Genomic DNA, 14125 nt, shown 5'->3' on the forward strand with positions numbered 1-14125 from the left:
GTCGTGTTTCTGCCGCGTATGTCATTATTGATCTGATGACTGTTCTGTAAATTCTGCCTTTCAGTTCTTTTCCGATATTTTTATTTCTCTGTTGTTTCATGCAAGCAAACTTTGGCTCTATTTGCTCTATTCACATGATATTTCAGTTCTGTTATGTATGAGCTTTACGTAGCTAGATCCTTCCCCGGGACTGTAATTTTTCCTCGACGTTGGTGGGAGGGCCGAGTAACTGGTCTTGGTCCCTGAAATTGTGAGGGGAGCACGACCAGTGAAACTAAACACAGTCCCTAAGCGTCCAGCGCCTGTGCACCGGGTGGCCGCCGGACACCGCCGCTGGACGCAAGAAAGGCGTGGCAATTGAGGCGAACAGTTGCGGCGCCTTCGCCTTCAGCTTTTAGTTTACCCTTCCAACTTCCCTACGGCTACTCCAAATTTCTCTAATCTCAGTCGCCAAACTCCAAAACCCGGCGGCGGTGGGGTCCCACGCATTAGACGCGTCTGCCGGTGCGGGGACCCCGCCCTCGATCCTGACACACACACACACTTTTCGAGCCTTCCTCGACAGACTATCTAGGAGTAGCCGACTCACCCTATCCAACTTCCCGCCCCCTCACACCCCAACAGGAAGCTCGTAGCTCGGAAATTGTCGGCGAGGCACTGGTGGGGTCACTGACGCCAAATAGGTGACACCAATAAATACCACTAGAAGAGAAGACCAGCCCAACTGCATCTCAGCATGCATCACCGACTAGTCCTTATCCTCACGGAAGGATGAATGGCGAATTCCCGGCGCCAAAAAACGGGGACCTTTTGGCTATGGAATGGTAACCCAGACAGAGGAGTCCAGATGGAGAAAACCAGCTTTTAAAAAATCCGCAATTCAAGCTGGAAGACATCGCGGCGAAGGATGAATGGCCATGCGTAGTTGGTCGAGAGCGATTCCTGTAAGGAACCAGGCGACACCTCACAGTAATTAGCCTTACTCGGGCATGCGGGGCTCTGCTCGAGTGGACTGCAATTCCCTAGCTACTCGTGGGAACAATATGGAAAATAATATGGAAACCAATATTCCCGAACAACCCGTAGTAGAAAGCCCTGAAGGCACTACTATACAGATAGCGAAGCCGACCAAAAGGAAGGCGGTCAGAGTCACCTCCCTAGAGGAGGTGGATCTAATGACAGACGAGGAGGTTATTAAGGCCAGGCTGGCCGGGGCCTCCAAGAAGAAAGTAAGGGATCTGGTGGGAAAAGGCCAGGATTACATTGAAGCCAAGCGCTCGGTGATCAAGGCCAACCTCACCAAGGTGCTTGGACGACAAAAGGACAATCCCCCTAAGTCTAAAGAGAAGGCGGAGCAAAAGCTGGAAATGGCTACGCAAAAGTCTACAAAGAAGCGACAAAGGTCGGACCACAGTACGCCGCCAGCGGAAGCCAAAAAGAGGCCGAGGAAGTCAGAAATGACTTTTACACAAGCCCTTTGCTCGGCAAAGGTGGCTGTAGTATATGATGGCTTCCCTGGAGTCAGGATGGAACCCACAAAGCTTAAGGCAGTGCAAACATCCATCTTGGAGGCTCTGGAGAGAACGCCAGAAGAAGGGCCGCAAATCAGGCTGCTAAAGCGCACATTCAAGCCCGGTTACCTGGTAAAGACGTGCGCGGATAGTGCAAGCGCACAATGGCTCAGGGACACTACTCCCACTCTGAAGCCTTGGGAAGGTGCAAGCCTTCAGGCTAAGGACGAGAGTGAAGTCGAGAGGCCGTGTTCTTGCACTGTCTACATCCCAGACGAGGACGGAAAGAGGTTGGGGGCGGAAAGTGTGCTGACTCGATTAAGGGTCAGCAACCGAAAGCTCAACACCCTTATATGGACCGTTTTGGGTAAAACACCTGCAGAAAAAGGGCAGGTATGGGTCCTCTCAATGGACAAAGAGTCCTTTGAGGAACTCAACAAACTTCAAATGTGTCCTTACTTTGGCATCGGAAGAATTAAATTCCGTGTCAAGGATGATGGGTACATTAAGAAGGTTGCAGAGGCCGGACCATCGGGGTTGCAAGGCGTAACTGCCGCAACCTCGGCAGTCAAGGCTAAGCAAAAAAGAAAAGAAGTAAAACCTTCAGAGGGGCAAAGCTCTAAAGCAGCGCCAAAGAAGGTTAACACTTCGACCAAACACAAGGCTCGCCCTAAGGATGATAAGTCGAGGGAAGGAGCTAAAGAAGGAATAATCCCGAAAGAAGTCCGTACCGACTTGCAGGGGAGTGCTACAAACCCGCCCAGAAGGCTAGAAGCCACTGAGCGGGTGGCCGCTCCCATGGAAGGTGTAGAGGATACGGGAAAACCCGAAAGTTAGCCTTCAGTTTAGAGGAAGGCAGAGTAAAGGTCCTGCAGGTCAACCTTCATCATGCTAAAGCTGCGTCGGCGGTTTTGTGCAGAAGGTTTGACATGGAAGACCTGGACTTGGCCCTACTGCAGGAACCATGGCTCCACGGAGAAAAGATTGTAGGCTTGAAGCCGCAACAAGGTAAGTTACTATACGATGCGAAAGGAGAGACACCTCGAGCATGCATTGTATATGGTAACGAAGTAAACTGTACACTGATTCCGGATCTTTGCTCCGGAGACTTTGTTACAGGTATTTTAACCGCTTCCATCGAGGAAGGTAGTAAAAGATGGTTGGTATGTTCTGCCTACTTCGCTGGAGAGAAGGTCTTCCGCCCAGGCATAGTAGAGGACGTTATAACCTACAGCCGAAGGGAGAACCTTCATCTAATACTGGGATGTGATGCCAATGCCCACCATCTGGCATGGGGGAGTACGAACATCAACAGTCGAGGTGAGTCTTTACTACAGTTCATCTTAAGCATGGGTTTAGAAATAGCCAATATAGGAAATAAACCTACCTTCGTTACGGCCACGCGCAAAGCAGTCTTAGATGTAACACTTTGCAGTGAAAAAACGTACGATACTATAAAGAATTGGCATGTGTCAGAGGAACCTTCATGTTCCGACCATAGGCACATTCGATTTGATTTAATTACTTCGACTCGAATGGTGGCAAGGTTCAGGAACCCGAGAGAGACGGATTGGGAAGGCTATAGAGGCTCACTCGAGAAATCTCTTGAGGGAGGAATCGGCACCATAAAAGATACGGACGATCTCGAACTGACAGTCGAAACGGTGAGGGGAGCTGTTCTGGCCGCTTACCAGGAGAATTGTCCAGAGAGAGAAAAGAAAGGAAAGAAAAACACACCCTGGTGGAATGAACACTTACAAAAGCTTAGGGCAGATGTAAGAAGGCTATTCAATAAAGCCAAATTCAACCAGGACTGGGCCATTTATAGAGAAAAACTGACGCAATATAATAAGGAGATCCGAAAAGCCAAAAGAGACTCGTGGCGAAAGTTCTGCGAGGAAGTCGAACAGGCTCCCGCATGTTCCAGAATCCACAAGGTCCTGGCTAAGGATGGTATTGCGAATCAGGTCGGCCTCTTGAAGAAAGAGGACGAAACGTATGTAGAAACCCTGGAGGAAAGCTTAATAATGCTCACCAAGGTACATTTTCCCAGCTCATCCATTGACAATAATCCTTCGGTCGAGATAGCTCATCCCAGAAGGCCTACTAAGGCGGACTGGAAATTAGCTACCGACATCACGAGACCGGAAAAAGTCAGGTGGGCCATCAATAAATTCCAGCCATACAAATCACCTGGAATGGACGGGATTTATCCAGCCTTGCTACAGAAGGGACAGGATGTGATCATCCCGCATCTAACAAAGATCTTCAAAGCTAGTTTGGCATGGAGATATATTCCAACCGCATGGCGAAGGGTGAAAGTCACATATATCCCCAAGGTTGGTAGGGTAATGGACCAGACCCCCAAGTCATACAGACCAATAAGTCTATCCTCTTTCCTAGCAAAAACGCTGGAAAGATTGATAGACAGGTATATTAGGGACGACGTGCTGATGGAGAATCCACTTAGCGATCGCCAATATGCATACCAGCCAGGAAAGTCAAGCGACTTGACTTGGCGCTGGATGATCTTAACAGACTGCTCTCAAAGTCGCTAGATGACAAGGAGATAGCGGTGGCGACGTTTCTGGACGTGGAGGGAGCGTTTAATAACGTCTCCTTCGAGTCTGTAACGGACGCGCTTAAAAGAAGAGGAGTTCCTGCCTTCATATGCGAGTGGACAAAGGCGACCTTAACAAACAGGATCATTGTGTCCTCGTTAGGTGAAGCCACTATTGAAGCGAAGGCAGGAAGCGGCTGCCCACAAGGAGGAGTTTTATCCCCATTACTGTGGGCTACGCTTATGGACGACCTACTTAATACACTGACCAGGGAGGGTTTTTACTGTCTGGGTTATGCGGACGATTTGGTAATTGTAGTCCGAGGACGCTTTACCAAAATAATTTCGGAGAGACTTCAAGTCGCTCTGAGGATTGTGGACAGCTGGTGTGAGGAAGAAGGTCTGAAGGTTAACCCTAAAAAAACATCTGTTGTTCCCTTCACCAGAAAAAGAGCACTGCAAGGCTTACAGCCACTAGTGCTCAAGGGAGTAGAAATCCCATTCACAAGTCAGGCCAAGTACTTAGGTGTAATATTCGACCAGAGGCTGACATGGAATGCACACATTCAGAAAGTCACACAGAAGGCCACTATGGCTCTGAACACATGTAGACGAATGTGTGGTAGGAATTGGGGGTTAAATCCTAAAATGAACCTCTGGTTGTACACAAGGGTTATAAGGCCCATGATAACTTATGGTTCAGTGGCGTGGTGGAACAAAACGCAACAGTCCGGGGCGATTCGATTGCTCAGTAGCACACAAAGGCTTGCATGCTTGAGTGTTGCCGGAGCCATGAGAACAGCCCCAACGGACGCGCTAGAAGTTCTGCTAAATCTACCACCTCTGCATATATACATACAGAGTGAAGCCAGATCAACAGTACATCGGTTGATCCAAGGCCAAGCTCCAATAAGTATGATGCAGGGAGCTGATAACTTAAGGCTATACCAGGACATAAAGGCAGACCCCGTTCTAGGAATGCCTGTAGACCGAATTGTTACGAGGTATAGTTTTAACAAAAATTTTCAAATTATAATACCAAAAAGAGAGGACTGGGAAACTGGTCCGCCGCTAACAGCAAACTCAATATGGTATACGGACGGCTCCAAAACGGATACAGGTACGGGGGCTGGAATATATGGCATAAAACCAAGGACGGAAGTCCGGGTATGTCTAGGAACATACGCGACCGTATTTCAAGCCGAATTAGCTGCTATACACAGGTGCGCTATGGAACTAATCGGCCGAAATGTAGATAACGACTCCATCGTTATCTATTCGGATAGTCAAGCGGCTCTAAAGGCTCTCAGTTCGGTACAGGTCGATTCATGGCTGGTATGGAACTGTTTGGATGTCCTCTCTCAGGTGGGAAGTCAAAACAGGTTGACACTTGCCTGGGTGCCGGGACATAAGGGCCATCGTGGCAACGAGAAGGCCAATGAACTGGCCCGAGAAGGCGCATCTACGCCACTGGTTGGTCCGGAACCCTTCTTTGGAATCGCAAATACGATAAAAAGGGCAGCCATACACAAATGGGTGCAACAGAAGTCTCTTGAGTGGTGGAACAACTCACCAGGACAGAGGCAGGCCAAACAGTTCATCAAAGGACATTCGGCTAAATTTACAGCAGACTTACTTTCGCACAGGCGCAGGACTGTCAGAATGATAGTGGGTCTGCTCACTGGGCACTGTAGACTCAATAGACACCTGAGTCTCATAGGCCTGACAGAAGAGGACACCTGTCGTTTCTGTCTGGAAGAAGAGGAAACCGCTCTACACGTTCTGTGCCATTGCGAAGGTCTCGCACGAATGCGGTTTCTAGAACTCGGAGAGGAAAAACCGGAAGCACCAGGCTACATGAAAAGGCCACTATCAAGGCTGTTGAGTCTCATTAAGAGGACCAAGCTAGATGAAGTGCTTTAAAATAAGGGGGAAACACAATAGATCTGCAAAGGTCGCAGTGTATCAGGCTCTATTGGCCGCCCCATTTTCTACATTCTACATTCTACGTAGCTAGATAATGTGATGGCTAGATATTTAAACTCCATGACTTGTTTTATTATCTGGCCTTCTAGCTCCAATTTACATCTCAGTAAATTTGCTATTATAACCATGCATTTCAGTCGAAGCGATACATTGATATCGGGTAGACGTGTTTATTGATAAAGTCATTAAGCTCCCAGTTTTTGTGACAATTAGAATATTTTAATTTCGTCGTGTTTAAAAATATTTACATATTATAGTAAAATAGTGATAAGAAAGTGAAAATATTCTCCCCTGATGGGGGAGAATACCAATAAGACGCCAATGCGCGAACTAAATACTTCTGAAGTTGTTAGTGTTAGTGAACAAGATATGGATACAGGAATTAATACCACCGTTTCTCCTGCTACAAGGGAAGTAAAACTTTTTAATATTAATTCTAGTAATTACGATTTTCAAAATTGTTGTGTATATATTGAAAAGACCAATGATCAGAATATAGGCCGATTGCACCCTATGGTTGTGGGTGATATTTTACATCAAAAATTAAAGATCAACAATATTAAGGAAATTAAAAGTATAGGAAGAAACCGTGTTAAAGTAATCCTCAAATCTATTTTGGATGCAAATAAATTAGTCACTAATAGTCATTTAAAAGACGATAATTTAAAGGCGTATATTCCCAATCACCTCTTAGAAATCAAAGGGCTGATACGTGATGTCGATATCAAATATAACATTGAATATTTGAAAAAATATATGACCTCTAGTTCACAAATTATTGATATTAAAAGAATGCACAGGAAAATAGAAAAGGATGGAAATACAGAATATGTACCTAGACGTAATGTTATAATTACATTTGAAGGCAATTGTTTACCAAACTATGTTGTAATTAATTATGTATATTTTCAAGTTGAAAAATTGTTAGGTAAAGTTACACAATGTTATAAATGCCTCAAATTTGGACACATTTCTAGACAATGTAAAGGTACACAGGAATACTGCATACGATGTGGAGAAACTAAAACTGATACACATACATGTGATGAAAAAAAAAAATGTATTGCATACACTGTAAAAGTGATAAGCATATATCGATCTCTAAAAACTGTCCTTTTTTCGAACATCAAAAAAAAAAAATAAAAAATATCATGATTGAATATAAAATTTCATATTTGGAGGCCAAAAATTTAAACGATTCTTCTTTTTCTGGTCTTATTTGTAATAACAGATTTGAAATATTGTCAAATTCAGATAGAGAATTTCCAAAATTAACTAACACATCTGAAGTTAATAAACCTGCTTATTCCAATCTATTGAGGCCTCATTTACAGAAAACCAAAAATATTAGTCAACCAAGTTGTAGTAAATCAAGCACTGATTATAGAGAAAATAAAAAAAGAAAAGTATCATCTCCAACTTCCGAATATCCTACATCTCCTCACATCCCTTTCAGATTTGGACCATCTCAACCTTTACCACCCTTAAACAAGGAAAGTTTTTCAACTGTAGACAATGATAAAAATAAATTAGTAGATTCTTTAGTAATTCTTTTCTCAGATTTTATTCAAAATATTAATTGTTTAGAACAGGCAAAATCACTTGATATTAATATGTTAGCCAAAGGTATTAATAATGTTCTAGATAATATTTTTAAAAAATAACTAATCTAATTACTTTCAAAGCTAAACTTAAAATAATACAATGGAATGCTCGATCAGCTGTTGCTAACAAAAACAGCCTTCTCAACTTTTTAATAACCGAAGATATTGATATAGCTTTAATAAGTGAAACCTGGTTTAAACGGGATGTTGTTTATAGTTATAGAGGTTATAATGTAATTCGCGAAGATCGGGATGACGGCTATTCCGGAGTTGCTATTTTAATTAAAACTGGTATTCCCTTTGAAAACATAAAAATTAAAAAAAATTATAATAAAGAATTGCTTGCTTGTGGTATTAAAATCAACTATAACAAAAGTCATTTAACTTTACTCTCTGTATATAGGTGTCCGAAAGCTAAAACTAACACCGAAGATTGGGATAAGTTATTTTCTCAATTAAAACACCCTTGTATCATTGGAGGAGATATGAACGCACATAATTCTCTGTGGGGCTCATCTAAAAATGATAAAACAGGCCATCAAATTGTGGAGACAATTCAGAATCTAGATTATGTGGTAATGAATAATGGACAACCAACTTGCCAAACGAGACCAGGAAACACAGATTCCATGATTGATGTCACATTTTGCTCACCTTCTCTCTTTGATAAAATTTCGTGGTCTGTAGATACTGATACTTTGGGATCAAATCACTTCGTTATAAGGGTTGTAATCGATATCTTGGGAACTGATGCGAATATCATTTATCCCAGCAGTAAGTGGAACATTAAAAAAGCCAATTGGTCATTATACTCTCAGTTTATTGAAACCTTATTAACTAACAACCCTCACGCCTACTCAGACACGCAAGAAAAATATAATTTCCTTATTGACTGTATTAATGAAGCTTCTAAACAATCAATTTGTCAATATAAATCATTTAAATGTAAACGTACTCCCGCTCCGTGGTGGGATTCGGAATGTGATGAATCCGTTTCGGAAAGAAAGAAAGCATTAGTAAACTACAAAAAAAATCCTTCTCTTGAAAATTTTTGTAAATGCAAAGAAGTGAATGCTCGTGTCAAAAAATTCCTGAAATTGAAGGCCAAACAAAGTTGGGTTGAATGGTGTTCAAAATTAAATAAACAAACTTCATCTAGTCTTATTTGGAACCAAGCAAGGAAAATGAACAGGAAAAAAGTTAACTTTTCACTGCCTCTAAATAACACATGGGTAGACGACTTTTTTGATAAAATAGCTCCACCTTACGTAAATAACCAGATAGATGTAATACCATCTGAAACTCTCTCATCTGATCAGAATCATTTTCTCTTAACACCTTTTTCAAGAGCTGAATTAGAGTTTGCCCTTGATAATCGCGTCAGTACCTCACCAGGATATGATGCAGTCAAATATCCTATGATACAAAATTTGCCAGATAACGCAAAAGAATTACTTTTGAATATATTTAACCAGATAATTATTGAGGGTAAAGGCATAATCGATTTTAAGCGTATTATAGTTGTCCCTATTCCCAAACCGGGAAAAAACCCTAAATTAGCTGAAGCTTACCGACCTATATCATTATTATCATGTATATTGAAGACTCTTGAACGGATGATTAAAATTAGGTTAGATTGGTGGCTAAGGGATCAAAGTCCCTTACCCGCTAACCAACATGGCTTTAAGAAAGGTTATGGAACCTTAGATTCCTTAACAACACTTGTTGTAGACATTCAGAATAGTTTTTCCAGGAACAGTTATGTACCTGCTTTATTTTTAGACATCGAAGGTGCTTACGACTCGGTATCTCTTACAATTCTCCAAGAAAAAATGATTAAATTTTTTCATATTCCAGCGCAGTTTGCTTCTAACGTTGTGAACTTGTACACAAATAGGATAATTTATTTAAAAGACAATCATACTCTTATAGGACCTAGACTTAATAACAAAGGATTACCTCAGGGCTCCGTTTTGAGTCCTATTTTGTTTAACATTTACACAGCAGATCTACACAACATCACTATTACTAATATTGCATTTAATATTGTACAATATGCTGATGATTTCTGTTTGTATACAGAACACAAAAAATATCAGCAATCCATTGAAAACCTGAATGAAGTGTACGGATTCCATAAAAAATGGTTTATAGAAAATGGTTTCGAATTATCCTGCAGTAAATCACAAGTTTGTTTATTTACCAGACATAACTTTCCTAATGCTAGTACAATAAATTTAGGTGGGCACCAATTTTTCCTTAAAAACACAATTAAATATCTGGGAATGATACTCGACCAGAAATTGACCTGGAAGTTACATATTGATGACATGTTGAACAGATGCAATAAGGGATTAAACTTTCTTAAATCAATTAATAAAACTTGGTGGGGATCGGATGTTGAAGTAAGTTTATTATTTTACAAAGCTTACATACGATCTATTTTGGATTACGGAAGTGTTTTGTATGGATCAGCAAGTAATGTACTACTAAACAAAATCAACGTTTTACAGAACTCAGCCTTACGAATATGTTTAGGAGCCATGAGATCCACTCCAGTACAAGCTTTATATTTGGAAGCCTTAGAACCTCCTTTAAATATAAGACGAAGGTTTTTGTCCAAAAAATATTTAATGAAAGTATACTTACTGAACTCATCTCTATACGAAAAGATAGTCACTTTGAATTGCCATGACCTGACAAATAAATATTGGCAAAAAAAGAAATCTCCCTTACTTTGCGAAGCGTATAATCAAAATATAGCACTTTTAAAAAATATAGATAGAACGAACTATATATTCAAAAATTACTCTTCTTTCTTTTTACATACAGATATTATTGTACCAAATTATAGTGAAAATATATATTTAAATAAAAATATTGTTCTATCTTTAACAAGCAAATACAAAGAGGCAATAACTCTATATACAGATGCGTCTAAATCTCCAGATGGAACCGGATGCGCTTTTTTTATACCATCGGAACATATAGAAAAGAAATTCAAACTGAACCCGGAAACTTCGATTTATACAGCAGAGGCTATTGCAATATATGAAGCTTTATTATATGTAGCTGAAGTTGAGTTTGCCCATATTCTAATTCTGTCGGACTCCTTAGCAGTGTTAAAATCCATTGGTAAATATGGACCACCTAACTTACAAGACTGCCCATACATTTATAGAATTAAACATATTATTCAAACTCTTTTAACTAAAGGAATCAATGTACATTTTCTCTGGATTAAAGCACATGCAGGATTTGAACATAATGAATATGTCGACTTATTAGCCAAAGAAAGCATTTTATCCGATAATGGTATTCTACATAAAGTAACGCTTTCTGACAGTATTGTTTCTTGCAAGTTAACATTGCTTCGAGAGTGGAGCTACCAGTGGAAGGAATACTCTTTTGTGAACCAAAATAGATACTCGATAATTCAGCCAGATATTCCCAAATTTCCTTGGTACAAGTCTTTTAGAGCTTCCAGGAGGCACATAACCTCCATTATTAGAATACGTTTCGGACACGCATGTTATCCAAAGCACTTATTTAAAATAAAGGTTTTGGATGATGACAAATGTGAGCATTGTGGAGAGGAAAGTGATTTAGATCATATATTTTTTGGTTGTTCTAAAAACAGAGTCTGCTCATCCAAACTTATAAATGATTTATTAAAATATAAAATAGCAGCTCCTTGGAATATACTATATTTATTATCACTTGGCTCTGTAGATATTTACAACTCCTTAATTCAATTTTTAAAAGACAGCAAATTATCATTACAATTCTCTAAAAATTATTTAGTTAATCTTGTTACCTTTGTTTTAAACCATTTGTATAACTTCCTCCTCTCCGTGACCCAGTGTTGTTGTGTCTTATATAAATAAATGCCTTGATAGGTCCCTAGGCGAGAAGAGTGTGTCCCTGTTCTCCTAATATCGATGTAATAGTCTTTTATTTTGATAGGGCATTTAGGTAAATAATTATAATGATGACTGTCTTAGTCCTTTTGTGTCTGGCTGTATGACGATAAGTCTAAGCCAAAAAAACAAAAAAAAAAACCATGCATTTTGTCTTATTTGGTGAAATAAACATGTTACATTTTCTGGCGGTTATACTAAATTGGTGCAGCATACGTTGTAAATCATCTTCATTCTGAGAGAGTAGTATTGCGTCTTCTGCATAGGAGATTATTTGTTGTTTTTCTCCCATTTGGTATCCTTTTATAGTTCTTACTTTTTTTTATTTCATCCATATTCAGGTTGAATAAAAGAGAACTCTACGGTTCACTCTACACAAAAAGTGCTAATTAATATTTTTGTTCAAAATTACCTCCGCTACATTTTGTATTTAAAACATTTTTTTCTACGGCGTACAGATTATTGGTAAATCGATTTTTTTTGTCTCCTACCCCAAGAGGGCATTTTAGGGAGAAGCCGGGGGTAAGTGGTAAACTTTTTTGAAAAATTGATATTCTCAGCAAAATTCAGCTTGTTCGTATGATTTTTAGAGATTCAATGTCATGTTCGTCTCTGACGACTAAAGTATACGTAAAATATGGAACAATAAAAATAATTATTTATTAGGCAATTAGAAAAAATTGTTCCTGATTGCTCCTGATTGCTCCATATTTAGAAACAGACCTTGTAGGTCGTTTGTGATACTAATAGGACCTATTAAAAAATATAAAAACAATTTACCTTTATCAAACGTCAGGAAGAAGTAAAATAGTTACCTGAAACAAAAAAGAATGGTTAATAAAGTTAGATTTTCGATAGTTTTTTATTATTAGAATAAATCTTATATACTTTTAAATGCTAAAATTTTTTGCTGATATTAGATGAGGCGATGTATATACAATATGTTAATATCTTTTCAAAAAGTAATAAAAATTTAAAGTTTTAGAGTAGATGCACTAATATACTAATCTTCATTACTAAATATTGAAGACAACTTCGATTCACTGACCCAATGTTATCATCTTCTTCGTTAGGTACCATATTAAGTTCCCCTAACGTTGGCAATATTTTGAAATAATTATTTTAGTTTATTTTTTTTTTTCGATCTTATTCATTTATAAACTTATTTTTTTTTTTGTGTCTCTTCCATTTTACTATTGTTATTCTAAAAATAGTTAGCGCTCAACTCTTAGATCAACTTTCTATTTACTAAATATTCTGTCATAATCCTAAGTCCAATTTTATTTTTCACTTAAAGTTCAGACTCCATCATTACATTCTATGCCGTGACACATAAAATTTCTACGTGCATTTCAGTGGGCAAAGTATATCTCTCTGTTGATTACACTTTGACTTCTGTTATGTCAGCTGTACCTAAAAATAGAAAAGGAAGTTGTCGTTCATCTATAAAAAGGCATGCTTTCATTAAAAATTCATTTATATCATTAACTCTTTGAGTTACATTTGAGTACATTTCTAGTTGATTAATTTTTTTGTATCTGTCTTTTTATGATTTTTATTTCACTTTTATACATATCTAACATCCAAAACACGTGCTTTTTTTCAAATCATGTGCCGTTAGTGTCTAATGTAATTTAACTAATTTGTTTAATAATAATTATTATTCATTTGCTCTGTTGTTTTAAGGGACTCTTCCTGTCTTATCCCATTGCCAGCTTCAATAGGCTCAGTTAGTTTTTCTTCTACTTTTACTTTTATTGTGTTGTTTTGGTAGATATTTTCGATCGTTTTGTTCATTCCTAGAGGTATCTCTTTTGCGTAAAATAAGTGGATAAGCTCAATCCCAACAAATAGTAATTGCATTAAGATGTCATAAGAAAATATCTTTAGAACAGTGTTAATTAATCATAATAAGGTATAGCTGATTTAAAAATTTTGAAAGGAATAAATAATAATAAAGAGAACAAAATAAATAAGACCCGGTGGGAAACGTTTAGGATCAACCTGTAAAAGGGATTGATATAGGTACGACCCAACAGAAATTTATGAAGAAATGTAATTTGCATGCCGATTCTGCAGATAATAGTGAAGCGAATGATGATGAGTGAAAAACTTATAATTTTTTAAAGACATTGGAAACGCCGCACAATTAATTGCCTGCAAAAGCATACCAGAAGCAGATGAAAAAGAAGTTGTATGTCACAATCATACCACTGTCTATTCACTAACTAATTTCTAAAAAGAATCGGAAAGAAGAGTAGGACACCAGTTAAATCGTGGACTATATAGACAGCTTAAAACTAAACTACCCAAAACACCCTTCTCTTTGTTCAGCTCTCCATCAACCAAATAATGCATGGACACGACCTGATCAGAAAAATGCTGAGATGCTGGCGCTCTACTTACCCACTGTTTCTAAAGTTGATCCTCAAGATTACAAAATATCAAATAGAAGCTACTATCTCCAAATACGTCAAAAGATCAACTAGTTGTTTATCAAGAGATAAGTCCACGTCAAGCACTAGGTTACTAACTAATAACAGG

General features: G+C 38.9%; 1 protein-coding gene across 1 annotated transcript; it reads left to right on the top strand.

Moving 5' to 3' along the window:
- Positions 1 to 2440: 2440 nt before the first annotated feature.
- Positions 2441 to 11931, top strand: LOC140432398 (uncharacterized). The gene is made up of 3 exons (XM_072520276.1): positions 2441 to 3550; positions 3982 to 4380; positions 11923 to 11931. The coding sequence occupies exons 1-3, from the start codon at positions 2441 to 2443 to the stop codon at positions 11929 to 11931; spliced, it is 1518 nt and encodes a 505-aa protein (XP_072376377.1).
- Positions 11932 to 14125: the final 2194 nt, after the last annotated feature.

Source organism: Diabrotica undecimpunctata, chromosome 1 (genome assembly GCF_040954645.1).
Source record: "Diabrotica undecimpunctata isolate CICGRU chromosome 1, icDiaUnde3, whole genome shotgun sequence".
NCBI classification, from domain to species: domain Eukaryota; kingdom Metazoa; phylum Arthropoda; class Insecta; order Coleoptera; family Chrysomelidae; genus Diabrotica; species Diabrotica undecimpunctata.